The 19,917-nt window shown below is 45.0% G+C and overlaps 1 protein-coding gene across 4 annotated transcripts in view; it reads left to right on the forward strand.

Moving 5' to 3' along the window:
• TPX2 (TPX2 microtubule nucleation factor) overlaps positions 1-19,917 on the forward strand; it is a 113,909-nt gene that overhangs the window by 72,345 nt on the left and 21,647 nt on the right. For all 4 annotated transcript variants that reach the window (XM_068264091.1, XM_068264090.1, XM_068264093.1 and 1 more), the window contains exons 3-7: positions 4,748-4,807; positions 4,886-4,961; positions 13,146-13,265; positions 13,357-13,473; positions 15,510-15,640. In XM_068264091.1, the coding sequence (XP_068120192.1) occupies positions 4,748-4,807; positions 4,886-4,961; positions 13,146-13,265; positions 13,357-13,473; positions 15,510-15,640 (504 nt within the window). The remainder of the gene's footprint in view (positions 1-4,747; positions 4,808-4,885; positions 4,962-13,145; positions 13,266-13,356; positions 13,474-15,509; positions 15,641-19,917) is intronic.

Here is a 19,917-nt window from a genome sequence, read left to right on the forward strand (position 1 = left end):
AATTATCTCCAGGCTTTTCTACCTCTCTGCCACGGAGCACCGTATAGTACACTAGGAGCAGCAAGCTTTTTTCCAAGTGGAACACAAGGCAGTATTGAGTGAGCAGGTGAGACGCACAGAGGAGGAGGAAGTGACGTCTTCCTGCCAAACCGGAATCCGCACACCGGAGATCAGTAGACGCACTGGAACGCAACAGATACTTCAGACAAGATCTTCTGTCTACTGAAGTAAAGTGCATTGATCTATTGAATCCTGGAGGACCGTCTCCACATAATCCATAAGGGGACTCTAGATAACCGCAAGGGAACTCCATTACTGCATAGACGTGAGATTGTTCTGTACTCAGAATTTAGTGGTAAGCATCTGCACTATCGCTAGAAGCAAGAACTACCGTAGAGTATGCATAAGTAAGAGGATCACGGACTTTACACCACTTTCCCGGAGTTGTTATATGAGGCAATTGTGAGGAGGATACTGCAGTTGTATTTCATTCCCAGCGGAATCTTGACAAGTCAGGGCAATTTTGGGTGCCTGGAGTTGGGAAAAAATACTCCGACTCCTAATGAATTTAAACTGTAATTAAAATAGAAAATATAAAATGTTCTATTTCTTAGATAATAGTCATCATAAATAATTTATACATACAGTAATAGCTGTGTGTAGTCTGCAAAAATGAAATAAACCAATCAAAATGAGTTACTTGTGCTGCTTCGATAAAGCAGTCCCCGTATTTTTAAAGTCAGATATACACATCTGATTGTGACTGTATATATGATGTGTACACAGGAATCTCTTATATATGTTACGGCCAGAACCCGAAGTGTGGCCACTTCGGGTTCTGGCCAGCCAATGTGCGAAGTGGCTGCAGCGCAGCGGCCAATGTTAGAAATGTAATGATTACAAGAAGTTCAATGTATTTTACGGCCTTCTCGCTGCGGCCAAATGTATTACAACTTGGTTAATTTAATGAAATTAAGCCGGCGGCAATGTAATAGATGAAGCCGCCGACTTTCGCACTGCCTCCTCTCCCCCCCCCCCGCCTCTCTCGTCTCCCTGCCTCCTATACAGTACGGAGCAGCCGGGGACATGCGTGTCCCCGAGAGTCGTTCGCCGTGGCAGGGAATCCTGCCGTTCCTGCAGAGCGGGTGCTGGCAGAAGCAATGTCTGCAGCCTCCCCACTCTGCTTCCCTTGCCGTGACGAACGACTCTCGGGGACACGCATGTCCCCGGCTGCTCTGTACTGTATAGGAGGCAGAGAGGCGGGGGAGGAGGAGGCAACGCGAAAGCAGAGGTCTTCATTTCATTAGATTAACTAAAGTTGTAATACATTTGGCCGCAGCGAGACGGCCGTGAAATACATTGAACTTATTGTAATCATTACATTTCTAACATTGCCCGCTGTGCTGCGGCCACTTCGCACATTGGCCGGCCAGAACCCAAAGTGGCTGGCCAGCACTCGAAGTGGCTACACTTCGCGTTCTGGCCGTAACATATATACGAAATAACATCTATGCTGTAAGTATAAAGCCTGATGTGTAGCAGTGTCACTAATAGAGATGGTCAATGAGATGGAACTAATTCTACGTGGATTCTGTTTTATGCAAATGTACGCACTCTCTTTGCTCATGAAATCAAATAATTTGATATGTTAAAATTTGGTTTGGTGACTATGAATGAAATGGTACCTGAGAAGGATGAAAAGAAAAGCTTTATACATACCTGGGGCTTCTTCCAGCCCCCTTCAGGCTAATCGGTCCCTTGCTGTCCACCTCCACCACCTGGATCTTCTGCTATGAGTCCTGGTAATTCAGCCAATCAGCGCAGTCCGACCGCATGCCGCTTCTACACCCAGGAGCGTTCTGCACCTGTGCAATAGTACTGCGCAGGTGTAGTACGCTCCCAGCAGCGCAGTGTGTGTGTATGCGCAGTACGCCAGACTGGCTCAAGTACCTGGACTGATAGCAGAAGATCCAGGTGGCGGAGGAGGACAGCGAGGGACTGATTAGCCTGAAGGGGGCTGGAGGAAACCCAAGGTATGCATAAAACTTGAATTTCATCTGTCTCAGGTTTACTTTGTTACACAGTAGTACTATACTCTACATATGCACTCCCCACAGAGCTGCAGGGAATCCACTGAGAATGTTGTGCACATTGAACAAGGTTTATGGGTGGTAGATAACACCTCTGTGTTCAGATTGTGCATGAAGAATGTGTAATAGAGGAAGAATCCCCTTATTTCCCTGCAGAGTACCTGCATATCACTCTTACATGCACCCACAGTCACATTGCCTAGGGCCTGATAGATTTTTTTTTTTTGTTCCGGTCTGTACCTTTTACAAGTACTTTTACCAAGGACTAGTTTTAGTCTATGACTAAAGGGAATAAATATGTCAGTCTCCATATCCTTCTCACTTCAGTTGTCTTTTAAAATTCCTAAGCGTTGGCAGTTAAGAGACGAATTTTATGTTACATACTTTAAATCAACAAGATTATAATATGCAAATTAGAGGAGTCGGAGGCATCCTAAACTGAGTCGGAGTCGGTGGATTTTTGTACCGACTCCACAGCCCTGGCAACAAGTTAGCCTTCTAAGCAAAAGACTGCTATACAGGAGTATATAAGATACTCAGAGGCTGGTTTTGTACATTTGTACTCCTCAGTCAATTCTCTGGCCATACATTTTAGTATTTTAGTATACATTTTACTTTTTTTTTTTTTTTTTTTTTTTTCACTTTTATATATTTTATATTTTTATGGGAAACCAGTGTGCTCATGTATGTATATAAATATCTATCGCACCAATAAAGGTTTCTGATCCTTAAGCGGAGGTGATTTTTACATGTCCAGCGCACCTTCTTCGCTAATATTGTTATACTGTTTTATCTGCCGTACGCAAATATCAATTGCACACAAATCTACACTTTAAAGTGGACCTGAACACTTGCACAGGACAGAAGGAAAATTTAGAGAAATTACTGTGGATGTATTTAGAGCGTTTAGCCTGTTAAATTCCCCCTCATCTGTGTCTAATCACAAGTTGTAATTTGACCTCTGTGTCACCTGACTGCCATGGCAGATAAGCTCATTTGAAAGCACAGGATGTCTGCCTCCATGAAAACAGGAAGTAGAAACATTGCAGATTGAGGGCTGGTGCACAGCAAGAGTGCTTTTATAATCGCTAGTGCCTTAAAAAGGGATTGGCTGAAGTATTTGAATGGGATGGATCTCACCCCAGAGCTTTTTTTTTTTTCTCTTTTTTTCCCCCTTCCTCTTTTATAAAGACATTCCCTGAAAAATATTTATACAAAGATGCTGACCAGCCTCCCTGCTCACTGTAAACTTTTTGCAGTTGGACGGAGCAACTGCCATTCACTAAGTGCATTCCCCCAGTGAACCCCTCCCATAAGGCGATGGGCTAGTCCAAACCCTGTCGGTTCTGTCAGATTTATACTACCTACTAATTTTAAGAATTTAGCGACAGAGGTCCTTTAAAATGAAAACTGACGCAAGAGGGATATGGAGGCTAACTTATTTATTTCCTTTTAAGCAATACCAGTTGCATGGCAGTCCTGCTGATCCTCTGCCTCCAATACCAACAAACTATTTCCTACTTTGTGTCCTCTTCCATTGTCCCCAATGTGTCCTTCTCTGTGGCTGTTTCCCTGCGTCATACTTTGCCTTCCCCATCCTCCTCTCCTCCCCATGCAGAGTACTTAGTAGCAGATGTCTCATTTGATCCGAGGGCACCCACAGTGATCAGCAGCTCCTCCTCTCCCTCACTGCTCCCCTAGTGCTGGCTTCTGCTGATTGCGTACTTTCATGTGACTGGCACTAGGGGAGGATTGAGGGGGGAAAAAAAGCCGTGGGCGGCCCCGGATCAGGTGAAACACTGCCCACTGCTAATTACTCTACATGGAGGAGTCTAGAGGACACAGGGACAGTACAGTGAGTCTGCGACATTGCAATGGGGCAGCCGCTCTTAAAGAGACTCTGTAACATCAAAAACATTCCCTGGGGGGTACTCACCTCGGGTGGGGAAAGCCTCGGTATCCTAATGAGGCTTTCCACGCCGTCCTCTGTCCCACGGGGGTCTCGCTGCAGCCCTCCGAACAGCCGGCGACACACCCGACTGTCAATTCAATATTTACCTTTGCTGGCTCCAGCGGGGGCCCTGTGGCTGCTTTCGGCTCCGAACTACACGGAAATACCCGATCTGTCGGGTCCGCTCTACTGCGCAGGCGCCGGAAACTTGCGCCTGCGCAGTAGAGCAGACCCGGCGATCGGGTATTTCTGCCTACTTTGGAGCCGACAGCCGTCAGAGCGCCTGCGCAGGAGGCGGGAAGGTAAATAATGACGTCATCTTGTACGGAGGGCCGCAGCGAGACCCCTGAGGGACGGAGGACGGCGTGAGAAGCCTCATTAGGATCCTGAGGCTTCCCCCACCCCACCCGAGGGAGGTGAGTACCCCCCCCCAGGGGACGTTTTGACGTTACAGATTCTCTTTAAGTTGGGTACTCCCTTTATTCAGCATATAAGACTAACTTTTTTCTCCCCGCTTTTGTGGGGAGTGTATTTTTCAGCCAATAAGATGTACTAATAGTCTAGAGAAATCTTTAGAGACTCTCCTGTCATGCTGGTCAGCCTCTGACCCAATTGCAGCTGTTTGATTTGTGTTTTAAATATGCCAAAAATGCTTTCTGTAACTGGACTGTAGTAGCTGTCACTGACTGAGTTTTGTATTGCACAGATCAAGTAACTGATGTGGAAAATGTCCCTCCGGACCCACTAAATGTTGCCCAGCCACAAGGTGAGGCTTTGTTCTGTTCAGAGATGTCCATTGCTATTGTTGTAAAACCCACAGCTCACCACAGGTCTCTTTTTACAGAAGAAAATATGGTCCAGTTTAAGGGAGAGGGTGGCAAACCACAGGAGAGGACTCCTCCAAAGACAAAGGCCAGGAGGTGAGATCATTATGGGGATCTATTGGGTTATATAAAACCCATGGTGTGGTGATCCACTCTGCTAATTGACAAACGCCTGCAATGGTGTCATGAGCGTTTGAGTGGTTAGGCCTCATTCACACTAAGGCCCTGTTTCCACTAGTGCGAAAATCGTGCAGAATCCACTGAGTTTCCCCGCAGAAGCAAATCGTGCGATGGAAACTATGCCATAGGGGATAATGCTGCCGCTGTCCGAATTGCTTGCCATAAGGTTTCGGCTGACATTGCAGCATTTTTCTGCACCAATGGCTGTGAATCCCATAGCCATGCATGGCACAGCTTCCGGGATTCTGCTGTATAATCGCAGACCAGGAAGTACTGCCACACGTCTCGTAGTAGCGGCTAGTGGAAATGGTCCCTCGGTGTGCATCTGTCTGCTTTTTAGCAGTACATCAATGTTAGATTGATACACATTGCTGAAAAACAAGAGACAGAAGCGCTCTAGTGTGAATGAGGCCTAAGTCTGGTTCAGGAGGCCATACTTTTGGGTGGAAGATGCTGATTCGAGTGTCGTATCCAAGTGTATTAGTGGACGGTTGAGTAGAAGGAAGAAATGTGGCAGAAAAGGGTGGGACAGATAAAAAGGGTACTGTACAGTCGAGGACATTTAGGAATTACGGCTGTAGTGGCACTCAGTAATTTGGGTGCCGGCTTGCTGAGCCTAAATTACAAAAGGCACAATTTGGCCGCCAGCAATGGCTCATAACCAAATTGCATCTTACCTTACTGTACGTCCCATTTATAGGGGGACCAGTAACTCCTGGGGGGGGGGGGTGAATGCACAGACTCAGACTCCTAATGAATTTAAACTAGTTAAAATAGAAAATATGATAAAATGTTCTATTTCTCACATAATGGTCATCATCATAAGTAACTTGTATATACAGTAATGGCTCTGCTTAGTCCACAAAAATGAAATAAACCAATAAAAAAAATTAGTTAATTGTGCTGCTTCAATAAAGCAGGCCCCGTATTTCTAAAGTCAGATACACATATCTGATTGTGACTGTATATATGATGTGTACACAGGAATCTCTTACATATATACTAAATCACATTGATGTTGTAAGTATAAAGCCTGATGTGTAGCAGTGTCACTAATAACTTAATTTCTAAGTTAACTCTTAAAGGTGGCCATGCATGTATTGCCTCTCTAAGTAGCAGAACGATTGGTCCCTCGCTGATCTAGATGGTGATTTTTCCATTTATTCGATTTTTGATTGTGCATGCTGCAATGGCCCAGCACTGTCACCCTAAAGGTCGAGTCTTGATCCCAGCTGTGGGTGGGGCTTAAAACTTGCTGTATAAGGCAAACAAAGGGACTAGTACATTATGTACCTATGTTTATCTCGTCCTGTAAATTTTCTTTGCAGATATTTTTGAATGGGGTTTATACAACATATCTATCCGATGGCATTTCCCAGCTGAAGAACGTGGGATCTTCAGAGATTACCTGTTTTAGGACAAAAGCAAGTAGTCTATGTGGGCAATAGGGTTGCTCACCAGATACAATCACAAGTTATTACTCGTGATTCATATGAGGTTTAATTGGTGCCGGTGTGTGGTGGGGATACAAGGGGTTATTTACCCATAATGCCGCTGTCCGCTCTGCGTTCTAAACAGCTTTAACACGTCCTATTGGTCACGTTGCAATCCTCACACAGTCACACTTCCTTCTTCGAGCCGGAAGGAGGAAGTGTGCCGGTGTGAGGCTGGCAACGTGACCAATAGGATGCGTGTAAGCTCTTTGGAACGCAGGGCAGACGGCAGAATTATGGGTAAATATCCCCTTGTATCCCCACTACACACCTGCAATAATTCAACCTACATTTGAATCGCTCATGATTACTTGTGATTGCATTTGGTGGGCAATAGAGTTGGGAAACAAGTGTGGTGTATGGTATGCCAATCCACTTGTGCTTCTGGTCACCAGATAAGGTATGAAAGGTCTAGCCTGACTTTGCACAGTAGGGCTAATGCTGTGCCTTTTGCTAATCTGCTCATTTAAGTACTTAAAGAGACACTGAAGTGAGACTAAATCTCGCTTCAGCTCTCATATATAGCAGGGGCACGTGTGCCCCTGCTAAAACGCCGCTATCCTGCGGCTAAACGAGGGTCCCTGACCCCCCAACCCACCCCCCGCAAAGGTTGGTCATAGAATATGCTTCCTAGAGGCAGGGCTAACTGCTGCAGCCCTGCGCCTCAGCGCGTCTATCAGACGCGCATCGCCGCCTCTCCCCTGCCCCTCTCAGTGAAGGAAGACTGAGAGGGGCGGGGGAGGCGGAGATACGCGCTGACAGACTCGCGTGGGGCAGGGCTGCGGCGGTTAGCCCTGCCCCAATGCGGAAGCGCTCCCCCGCATTACGGAGGGGCTTTGGGGGGACAGGGACCCCCGTTAAGCCGCGGGATAGCTGCGTTTTAGCAGGGGCACACGTGCCCCTGCTATATATGAGGTCTGAAGCGAGATCTATTCTCGCTTCAGACTCTTTAAAGCGGACCCAAACCAAAAATGTTTTAATACAAAGATAAATAAACACTCCTTCATCCTATGAGCATTTCAGTGCATGCTTTTCATCCTTCTCTTTTCATAACTAGGGTTACACAGGTGGCAGCCATTCTTCTGAGCTTAGTAGGTTTTAGATCATGGGTGTGTTTGTCATCAGCTACCCTCCCTCACAGGGGCATCATCTATGTGAAATCACACACAAGCTGAGATCACCTCCCCTGTGACATCATCAGTAGCAACCTGTGTTTTTGTTTTTTTTTTCTCCTCCACCAGTTTGCCAGATTCTGTCCCAGCAATATGAAAGGAAGGGAGGGGTTCCTCCAGTAAATTTAAAATATTTTATATTTGTCATCATGCAGCTGAAAAAAGGCTGCTATTTATTATTATTTAGAAAATAGATTTTATTTCTGAAATCTTGTATTTTTAATTTGGGTTTACTTTAAGGGATATTTGAAGTGAGAGGGATATGGAGTGTGCCATATTTATTTCCTTTTAAACAATTCTAGTTCGAGCATCCTGCTGATCTCTCATGCATCAGTGTCTAAAAGAAAGCATGTGGCTAATAGTCAGACTTTAGTCAAAAACATCCGATCTGCATGCTTGTTTGGGGCTATAGCTAAAAGTATTAGGGCTGCCAGGCAACTGGTATTGTTTAAAAGGAAAATATGTCAGCTTTCATATCCCTCTCACTTGTTGTCCTTTTTAAAGGGAACCTTAAAGCGGATCCGAGATGAAAAACGAACTATAACAAGTAACTTGTCTATATATCTTATGTAAAGTTTAGATGGTTTACACAGCAAATCTAGCTGCAAACAGTTTTAAAGGGACTCCGAGCTCTGAAAAAAAAGGAAAGTTGTACTCACCAGGGGCTTTTTCCAGCCCAGTGCTGGTCGGGAGGTCCCACGCCGGCGTCCTGACTCCTCTCCTTCTCCCCGCTCCGGAATGGCTGGCAGGCCGCAGCCCGGGCGACACTCTCCCGAGTGTCGGGCTGCTTCTTCCGCATATGACGCGGATTACGTCACACGCCGGCCGCCTCGCGTCATCACGGCGGCCGGCGTAAAAGTACTGCGCATGCGCGCTTTGTTCGCGCATGCGCAGTACTTTCACGCCGGCCGCCGTGATGACGCGAGGCGGCCGGCGTGTGACGTAATCCGTGTCATATGCGGAAGAAGCAGCCCGACACTCGGGAGAGTGTCGCCCGGGCTGCGGCCTGCCAGCCATTCCGGAGCGGGGAGAAGGAGAGGAGTCAGGACGCCGGCGTGGGACCTCCCGACCAGCACTGGGCTGGAAAAAGCCCCTGGTGAGTACAACTTTCCTTTTTTTTTCAGAGCTCGGAGTCCCTTTAACCACTTCGCGTCCCTGGGGTTTTCCCCCTAAAAAAACAGAACAGTTTTCTACATTTCACACTCTTCCCATTCATTAGCCAATAACTTTATCACTACTTATCACACATACATGATCTATACCTTGTTTTTTTCGCCACCAATTAGGCTTTTTTTGGGTGGTACATTTTGCTTAGAATTATTTAATTTTGAACAGATTTTAATGGTAATAATGGGGAAAAAATGAAAAAAGGAATTATTTCTCAGTTTTCAGCAATTATAATTTGAAAATAATAAGTGGTACCAAAGATTAAACCTACACATTTGATCTGCCCGTCTGTCCTGGTTATTACAGGGTTTAAAGTATGATCCTAGTACAATGTATGGCGACAATATATTATTTGGAAATAAAGGTGCATTTTTTTCCATTTTGCGGCTTTGTATTTTTCTTTAATTGTTGTGGCACTTTTTTTAATCCTCCCCGCTCCATAGTTAGCAAGATGTGCTCCTTTATACCCCCCTCCCCCCATACTTGGCCAGATGTGCCCCGTTACCCTTCCCCAGCCCCTGATGTGCCTTTGTAACCCCCCCCCCTTCATTAAACCAGATGTGCCTGTTTATCTCTCCCCCCCCATAGTTAGCCAGATGTTTTTTATTACCTCCCTCCCCCCATTCATAGCCAGGTGTATGCCCTTTATGCCTCCCCCTCCCCCATTTATAGCCAGCTGTGTGCCCCTTTTAATTTGTATTCCCCCCCCCCCCCCCCATGGATAGCCAGGTGTTGGCCCTTTAAGATATTTTATTTCCCCAAATGCCAGGTGTCCCCTCCACCTCCTCTGCAGAGCTAGGCGCAGGGAAGCATTAGGGGTAAGAATCTCTCACCTGACCTTGTTCCACCGGCGATCACGCTCTCCTCCCTGCAGTACCGCTGTCAGCCTCACTATGCTGACCGGATCGGGTCCCGGCTTGATGACGTCATCAAGCCGGGACCCGGTTCACTCAGCATAGTGAGGCTGACAGCGGGACTACAGGGAGAGGATCGCGATCGGCGCTGGAACAAGGTCAGGTAAAGATTGATACATTGTAATCCTCCATGCTGCCCGATCGCAGCATGGAGGGGGGTATTAGAGGATCGGGCGGGGGGTGGGAGGATCGGAGACCCGGAAAGGGATGCTAGTGTAGTGTAGTTAGGGGGAGGGGGTTAATGAGCCCAGGAGCGTGCTAGCACGCCCGCTGTGCTCATTAAATGACAGCAACTTATAATCACGTCATGTGGCTTTCAGGAGCCACTTGCAATGACGTGATTATACTGTATGCGGGATGTAAACTGGTTAATAGAATATGATTATTTATTCCTGTGATACAATGACAGCAGCCATGTTGTTTGTAAACATTGCACAGAGGCAGGCTTATCTGTATCTTGAGCCATCAGCCTAATCCCCCCTCCTCCCCTCTGCCTCTGAAATCAATGGCTAGTAACACCTCCCCCTCCTCCTGCCCAGACTGAGCTCCCATGAGCCCTTGCTACTGCCTTGGCTCTCTGAAAACCTGTGGGCGTGGCTTTTTTAGTTTATAGGGAATTAGAGTATTAAAACTAAAACAAAAAGTATTTGGCTTGAGGAATGCCCTATAAACAATAGGAAAGGAACACAATTATGCAATGTGTAAAAGTTCACCTCGGATCCACTTTAACTGAGGGATATGGATGTTTCCTGTTAATACCAGTTGCCTGGCTCTCCTGCTTATCTCTTTGGTTGCAGTGGTGGCTGAATCACACACCTTAAACAAGCATGCAGCTAATCCAGTCTGACTTCAGAGCACCTGATCTGCATGCTTGTTCAGTGACTGTGGCTAAAAGTATTCGAGTAACAGGATCAGCAGGAGAGTCAGGCAAATGGTCTTTTTAAAAGGAAAAATCCTTATCCTTCTCAGTTTAGGTCCCCTTTAATGGGATTGCAGCATGGCCTGGAATTTGTCTGGTGTAGCAGGCCAAGGAAAAAAGGCAATGATCTTGAGCACTTTGCTCTTCTCTAGCTATGAAATGGACCGCCTCCCTTTCAGAATTTTTCTGTTGGCAAATTGCTTTGTGGAGGAAAGGTGGCCTGTGGGATTCTGAGCAGGCAGTAGCCTTGGCTGTCTAAAACAATTTTTGTAGTAGGAGTCCCCATTTTCTCTAGCTGCCATCCCTTTTTGCCAATCGCAAGAGCACATTGCGGGGCTCCTTTCAGAATCTTTATTTTGCCAAGCACCACTGGGTCATGCGTGAAATTAGGCTTGGCGCGTACAGGGAACAAGTATAAGACACAGTATACGTCAGAAGGAACAGAAACTAATTATCACATGCATAGATGAACAAGGTGGCATAGTTTACCAGAAAACACACCATTTGTACACAGATGCTCCCAAGTTCTTGTTTTAAAGTGTACCCGAGGCGACATGTGACATGAGATAAACAGGTGTATGTACAGTACTAAACATATTAATAATCAGGATGTTTTACTTGTTTTGCTACCTGAAAGAGTTCATTTTTAAAGATGGAAGTGACAGCTTCTGTCTTGTCAGTAGCTTGTCTGGAATATAGTAAACATCACTGAGAAGCAAATTACAGCCCTAAGTTTTCCTGGCACAATACATTTTTCTACAGATTTCTGAGAGCAGGGGGAGAGAATATGGTCAATATAGTTCACGGATTTTCATTTAGGGACACTTAATAGACTGCAATTGAGCAAAAAGAACAAAACATTCAATCTACTTTCTAAAAGTTTAAATATAAAATAAAATCATAGGATGTTTAAAAAAGTCATTTTAAGGAGTAGGAGCATAAATATAATTGCTTATCTCATCAGTTTATTTTCACCTCAGGTTCACTTTAAAGTGCATCAGTACAAGCATGACATTAACCAGTTAATGACCATGTAGCGTATTAAAACGTCATGTTTGAGCCTATTAATGGCAACAGGGAGTTTTTAATATGTTGCTCTCTCCCGCCCAGGTTTCCATTGGGATTCAGTGTTTAGCGAATGGGTAAAAGGTCCGAGCGGTCCTACCCAATCGCAATGCCTGGAATGAATGGACGTGACCGCAATCACTGGCCACGTCCATTCATAAAACATGAAACCGTGTAGCTAAATGTAAAAAAAATGAACACTTCCTATAATGGGAGTGTTCACTAGCCCCATACATATACAATATTAATAAGATTTAAAAAAAACTGTAAAATACATAAATCATTGCCTTAGGGACTCAGCTTTTTTTTATCTATTTTGAGGGAAAATTGCTTTTACTTAGGGGCTTGTAATTATGGACCAGACAAAAACAAAACAGAAAAATAACACCTACATTTCAAAATGTTGATAGGTGATAGGGACATAATTTAAACTGTTTTAATAATTGGGACAACTGGGCAAATGTCTTTTTTAACCACAGGAGAAAGTTTAATTTTAAAACTATAATGCCCGAAAACTGAGAAATGACATTTTCTTTTTCCCGTTAAAACGCATTTAGAATAAAAAAAATTCTTAGCAAAATGTACTACCCACAGAAAGCCTAATTGGTGGTGAAAAGAGAGATAGAGAGATAGATAGATATTAGAGAAAGTAAAAGGGAGGAGCACTGACAGGTGAAAATTGCTCTGGTCTGTTAGGGTAAAAACCCTTGGGGGTGAGCTGGTTAATGACTTAAAGTGGGGGGCAGGAACACTGGGAGAAGTGTGGGGTGGGAGGGCGTCTAGAGTTCAGAAAGTTGACAGGTGAGGGAAAGAAGCTGTTCCTGTTTCGTCTTGAGGTCCTAGTGGACATTTCCCACTAGTACGCCTTAGGGCCACAAAAGGTCGCCTCTTTTAACACACACCTGGAGTGTGCAGAAATGTTAAAAATATGGGTTAAGTACATATCCCTGACCATCTTCCGACTGCTCCTCCAGCCTCCCAGATGTAAACCTGAGTGATTCTGAGCATCAAATGAGTCCGACCAATTTTGGGGACCTGGAGTCGTGGCTTCATAAACTGAGTCTGATGAATTTTGTATTCGAATTTCCAGGCACTTTCATCAAATTCTTAGACTAAAGGGGTCAGACGAATAATTAAAGGGAGGGGTAACTAGAGGAACCCAGAGGGCAAACTTGCAGTTGTTGGAGGATGGTCAGTAAGTTAATCTAGGCCACCACAGACTTGACTTTTTTTTTTCTCATTTTTTACTTCAGCCATCTCTTAAAACTGTGCCAACTTAAAATGGGTCATGGAGCTGAAGTGGTTATTCGATCTGTAGTGTGGGTTAATGTCTTTCGTCTTTGGTCTTTTTATTTTATTTATTTTTTTAGGTCTTCAAAGCGCTTATCTGCTCAGCAGAGAAGCAAACTGATGGCCAAGATCAGAGCTGACAAAAAGACCATAACACCAAAGCAGCATCAAGACCCGCCCCCCTCTAAGAAGCAGAGGCTGTAAGTATGGCATGCATTTCTTGGGTAGACCGCTGCCCGACAGGCAAGACACAATTCCCTTACGTTCTATATCTGACATCTGTCATTTCAGATCCGCAGCAAAGTCTAAGCTGACAGGAAACGCGGGCAGAGTTCTGTCAACCAGCGTCTCAGACGGATCTCCAAGAAAGCCCAAGCTGGTTGTGCCTACCACCCCCACCGTTCTAAAGTAAGACACCAGTGTCTTGGCCTAGTTCTGTCACCTGACCACTGTAGTGTGTTGCTACCTGGTCACAGAAGTAGCACGGTACTGGATTTCAGCGTGGTAACATGGAAATCAATAGACTATTACTAGGGAGGGCCAGTGAGAGTCTAGCAGTAGGGATGGTCAATGAGATTTAATTAACTCCCAGTTGATGCAGCGTTATGCACATTTTGTATGCAAATTTATGCAGCTTGAAAATGAACCTATCAAAGACTTCTGAGGTAAAATTTGATTGGTCCAAGCTGAGGTAAAATTTGATTGGTCCAAGCTGAGGTAAAATTTGATTGGTCCAAGCTGCATAAATTTGAATAATACTGCATCAACTTGAGATTTGCATCTCATTGACCATCCCTATCTAGCGCAAAATTTGCTTACACGTTAACTTTTTAGCCAAATGTATGCAGGTTAGAAATCGACCAGTAAAATGCAGCAGTTCTTACGTTAGTATCTCATGGTCTGTCCTCCAGATGCTGTTTGTTATATGCAGATTAGTGTTGTCCTCCAGATGCTGTTTGTTATATGCAGATTAGTGTTAAGTACTAAATTTCATTGGTCCAGTTCCAAGCTGCATAAAAACTGCATCCACTCAAAATGAAATGCTAATAATGTCAAGCTGATGCTACCTCTATGCAGCAAACACAGCAGTATGTGGCCTATGGGGATACAGCTTTTGGCACCGCATTATAGTAAGCACATTCAAGTAAATATGTAGGTGGAAAAACGTGCCCCGGGGGGGGGGGGGGTGCTTGGGAGGAGGTAGCCTCTGGATCCTAATTAGGCTTCCTCCCACAGCCAGCTCCCTCCAGCTCTGGCTTCCCTGCAGCGGCACACTCAAAGTTGCCAAGGGGCACAAGCTGCTTTTCCCGCTCAGGCTTCAGTGAAAATGGCTTAGCCCAATCGAGTACACTTTACTGCAAAGGCATGAACAGCCTGTGCAGAAGAGGACCCAATTGCCCATCATTTAAAGGGAACCCAAGGTGAAATGGAGGCTGTCATGTTTATTTCTGGGCGATGATAGGGAAACATCTGGACTATTGCGGCCAGAAAATGGTATTTAGAATTCTTTTTGGAATGTCAATGCTATATTTACGTGTGTGTGTGGGGGGGGGGGGGGGTGGAGAGACTGCGAGACAAGAAAATAAATGGTGCTGTCCACAACTTTTTGTAAAGCAAACCTTTGCCATAAATATGCCCTTTATAGGGAACATGAGATGAGTAATATGGAGGCTGCCATATTTCCTTGTAAACATTGCCAGTTGCCTAGCAGCCCTGTTGATCTTCTGGCAAATTTAGTGTGAGTAAAAACCTTGGAACAAGCATATGGCTGATCCAGTACAACCGGCGTTAGAGTACCTGATCTGCATATGTTTGTTCAGGGTCTATGGCTAAAAGTATTAGAGGCAGAGGATCAGCATGACTACCAGGCAACTAGTATTGTTTAAAAGGAAATGAATATGGCAGCCTCCATCTCACTCACCTCATGTTCCCGTTAAAGAGACACTGAAGCGAAAAAAAATATGATGAATTGGTTGTGTACTATGAATAATTACTGGAAGATTAGCAGCAAAGAAAATATGCTCATATTTTTATTTTCAGGTATATAGTGTTTTTTCTAACATTGCATCATTCTCTAATATGTGCAGATTACACAACACTCAGAGCAGTCTGTGAACTAATGACCTCTCCTCTGCCAGAGGAAAAGTAAATAGTTAACTAACAGTTGTGATAATAAAAGTAAGAAAACAGCCCTCTCCATGACTTTGAAAGTCGTAGAGATAATGGCTTTTTTGTATAGAGAGAACTGGAGTTTCTTAACTCTTCCTGTACTGGAAACAACTAGACTGATGTATCTGATCTTAAGGTTATATTTCTTAGCTGTACTACACATACAAATCATATCATAGGTCATAGGTTTTTTTTCGCTTCAGTGTCTCTTTAAGTAAAGCGTATGTAGCCATGATCATGTTTTTGATCTGAGTTTTTTATGTTTACACCACCAGGCGGAAGAATATAAATATGAAACTGAAGAACTCTGAGGAGCAGGAACTAGAAAAGGTGCAGCAGCTGCAGCAAGAACTAGCCGACATTCTTAAAAAGAATGAGGAGTCCTTCAAGTCGGCATTAGCTGGAGGTTTGTGCCACAGCCCTGCTTTTACTACTTTCTTGTCCCTGTGCACAGGAAGTGAGATTACAGATTCCAACCCCTATGCCATTAAACTTTATATTGTGAGAAGTGATTGAGTGGCGTTTGCTTTGCTTGCAGGTTTCCATTTTGCTGGATTTGCAGGTGATTATCAGAATTGTAATCTGCCAATTGATTTAAGTATACTTGAAGTTTAACTGGATTAATTACCTCGGTGGTGAAAAACCTCTAGATTAGTCCAGAGGCTTTGCAGATCCTCCTGCAGCCCACAGTTCCAGCACATGGGTCTTCTAAAGGCTGGAACCCACTAGAGCGTTTTTTTTTTTTTTTTTTTGAGAGTTTAGGGAGCGTGATAAGTCGCTAGCGATTTCCCTAAACGCTCTGCCAATGTAAATGGATGGTGCAAATTCCACAGGAGCGATGGCGATTAGCAAAAACGCAAACGCAGGACATGCAGCATGGACATGCAGCATTTTGTTAGTGTTTGCGCTTCAATGTAGCGTATATAATTGCTGGCGTAATCGCTCATCAATACCTGCACGAGCAATTTTGCTAGCATTTTAAAGTTACTGTACACTAACAAAATTAATTGAAAGGACCAATCAGACTTTAAAAATGCTAATTGCTACACAACCGCTGGCAAATGACACTTTTTAAAATCGCTCCCTAAAACGCTCATGAAATCGCTTACAAACTGCTCATACAAAACTCTAGCGATTTGTGATTAGTGCTAGTGTTTTGTAGTGGGTTCCAGGCCTAAAGGTGGCCACACATATAATACTTTTTCATTCAGATCATGTTCTTGTATGAACAATTTTAGTTTAATCTAACCACTCAACGACAAGCTAACGCCGATAGGCGGCGGCTAGTCGTTTGTGGGATTTCCATGGAAATGGGCGTTTCCTGTCGGTTCACAGCGGGGGGGGGGGGGGGGTTCCGAGAACAGATCAGAGGCTCGCAGGCGAAATGTAAACACGCGGGGAAGAAATCCGCAGTGTTTACATCGTGCGGTGATGCTGTCACAGCAGTGCCGTAAAGGAGATTGGCGATCCCCCGGCCAATCGGATTGGCCGGGGATCGCCGGCATCTGATAGGCTGGAGCCTATCTAAAGCGGTACAGGACGGATCGCCGTCCTGTACCACCCATAGTGAGGAGGAGAGGGAGGGGGAATAGCGCTGAGGAGGAAGGCTTTGAGGAGTCCCCCGCTCAGCACAAGCCAGCGATGGCGATCAGACTCCCCGCAGTGGGGAAAAGGGGGGGGGGGGGGGGGGAGTCTGATCGCCCTGCCTCAAACCTGATCTGTGCTGGGGGCTGAAGAGCCCACCCAGCACAGATCAATGAAAATTCCTGCGGTCCTTAAAGAGAACCTGTACTGAGTGAAATTTTAAAATCAACACATGAGGTAACTTCAAATGAACATTACATAGTTACCTTGCCATCAGTTCCTCTCAGAAGCTCACCATTTTCTTCTTACAGTGATTGCTTCCAATTCTGACAACATTTTGTCAGAACTGAAATATATCAGTTGCTTTCAGTTACAGCTGAGAGAAGAACTGATGTGTCCATGTCGCATACGATTTCACATGGATGACTATGTATGCGAAATTAACCATGTTTCTAGGCAAAATCGTATGCGAATTGCATGAAAATTCGCATACCAAAACCGCATGTGAATTACCTATTAAAGCGGAATATAACCCTGCATTTCAACTTTGCTCTAAAATATTATTTACAGCATATTATATGCAAAAAGCTTTTTTTTTTTTTTTTTTTACTAGACCAGCATTGGAAGGGTTAAACACAGAGGTTTAAAGTTCTGTGGAGAGATATGCAGAAGTTCAGATTGATACATTCTATTTAGTTACATGTATCTATTGATGTTACACACTCTTTGGCTGTCCTCCAAGCTCCTTCTCAGTCAGAGAGATGAGTCACATTCAACACTTAGATACATTTATGTAAACAAAATGTATCTATTTCAGCTTCAGATGCCTCTGCAGAAATCTCCAGGAATTTTAAAGCCCTGTGTAACCCTTCCAATGCTGGTCTAGTAAAAAAAAAAAAAAAATGCTGGTTGCATATAATTTACTGTAAATAATGTTTTAGAGCAAAGTTGAAATGCAGGGTTATATTCCGCTTTAAATACATTGTATGCGAATCGCATAGTGGTATGCAAATTCTGATTTCTCTGCCGTGCAGATTTTTTTTTTTTTCTGCAGAAAAACGCCCAGAAACGGTCCCATCCACTTGTATTGTTTATGTGAATCTGCATGCAAGAAATGCATGCAGATTCGCTGTAGTGGAAACAAGCCCTAAAGGTTCCCTTTAAAAAAAAAAAAAAACCAGAGCAATGTTATCATTTCAGTGCTCCTGCCATTCATTCACCAAAAACTTTAATGCAATTTTTATTTTATTTTATTTTTTTTGCGCTCCTTCTTTCGTTGGCACTTTTTTTTGCGTGTGTGTGTGTGTGTGTGTGTGTGTGTGTGTGTGTGTATTGCAATTCAATTCAAAGGACATTGTTTAAGTGAGAATTTATGGGTCTTAGTTTTCAGTTTGGAAATAAGGTGTGTTTTTTTTTTTTTTTTTTTTTTGTATATATGCAATATAAATTACAAGCCCTTATTTGCAAACAACATTACTATACCATCGTGGCAGACATACATGAAATAAAACGTGGGGCAAGTAAAAAAAAGTTACCGTAAGGACTCTACATTCTAATAATGGAAATGAGGAGTTAATGACTAATGGGAATTATGTATTTATTTTACTTTTTGGCCACTAGATCAGTGTTTCCCAACCGCTGTTCTGTGCCGCGGAACGTTGCCTGGTGTGCCGTGCTCTTATCCCCCCTCCCGCCCGTCCCCGCGGCCGCCGCTGTTATTACCTTAGCAGCGGCCGCTCTCCCCTCTCCAGACCATGTATATGCTAGCAGCGTATCTCCGGCTGCTCTGTGTGATGCACTGATGCGGAAGGAGGCAGGGCTCGGTTACCATAGTAACGGCGATACATATCGCCGTTACAGGAAGCCGCTGCCCTCCTTTCTTCCGCATCAGTGCATCACACAGAGCAGCCGGAGATACGCTGCTTGAATATACACGCGCCGGAGAGGGGAGAGTGGCCGCTGTTAACAAGGTAATAACAGCGGCGGCCGCGGGGACGAGCGGGAGGCACTAAACTGGCTATACTGGGGCACTATTCTGGGGTACTATACTGGCTATCCTGGGGCACTAAACTGGCTATACTGGGGCACTATTCTGGCTATACTGGGGCACTATTCTGGCTATACTGGGGCACTATTCTGGCTATACTGGGGCACTATTCTGGCTATACTGGGGCACTATACTAGCTATACTGGGGGGCTATACTGGGGCACTATACTGGCTATACTGGGGCACTATACTGGGGCACTAAACTGGCTATACTGGGGCACTATTCTGGGGCACTATACTAGCTATACTGGGGCACTATACTGGGGCACTATACTGGGGCACTATACTGGGGCACTATACTGGGGCACTATACTGGGGCACTATACTGGGGCACTATACTGGGGCACTATACTGGGGCACTATACTGGGGCACTATACTGGGGCACTATACTGGGGCACTATACTGGGGCACTATACTGGGGCACTATACTGGGGCACTATACTGGGGCACTATACTGGGGCACTATACTGGGGCACTATACTGGGGCACTATACTGGGGCACTATACTGGGGCACTATACTGGGGCACTATACTGGGGCACTATTCTGGGGCACTATTCTGGGGCACTATTCTGGGGCACTATACTAGCTATACTGGGGCACAATACTGGCTATACTGGGGGGCTATACTGGGGTACTATACTGGCTATACTGGGGCACTATACTAGCTATACTGGGGCACTATACTGGCTATACTGGGGCACTATACTGGGGCACTAAACTGGCTATACTGGGGCACTATTCTGGGGCACTATACTAGTTATACTGGGGCACAATACTGGCTATACTGGGGCACAATACTGGCTATACTGGGGGGCTATACTGGGGTACTATACTGGCTATACTGGGGCACTATTCTGGCTATACTGGGGCACTATACTGGGGCACTATACTGGCTATACTGGGGCACTATACTGAGGCAACTAAACTCCCTACACTGGGGCAACTATGCCAGCTATGCAGCCGCACCCCAGCCCCCCCCCCCCATAGCGGCACTGTCCACTAGGTCGCGCAAACAACCGGGGGCCGCATCGCCCCCACCGCGCGCGCCG

The sequence above is a fragment of the Hyperolius riggenbachi genome, chromosome 12 (assembly GCF_040937935.1).
Source record: "Hyperolius riggenbachi isolate aHypRig1 chromosome 12, aHypRig1.pri, whole genome shotgun sequence".
Lineage (NCBI taxonomy): Eukaryota > Metazoa > Chordata > Amphibia > Anura > Hyperoliidae > Hyperolius > Hyperolius riggenbachi.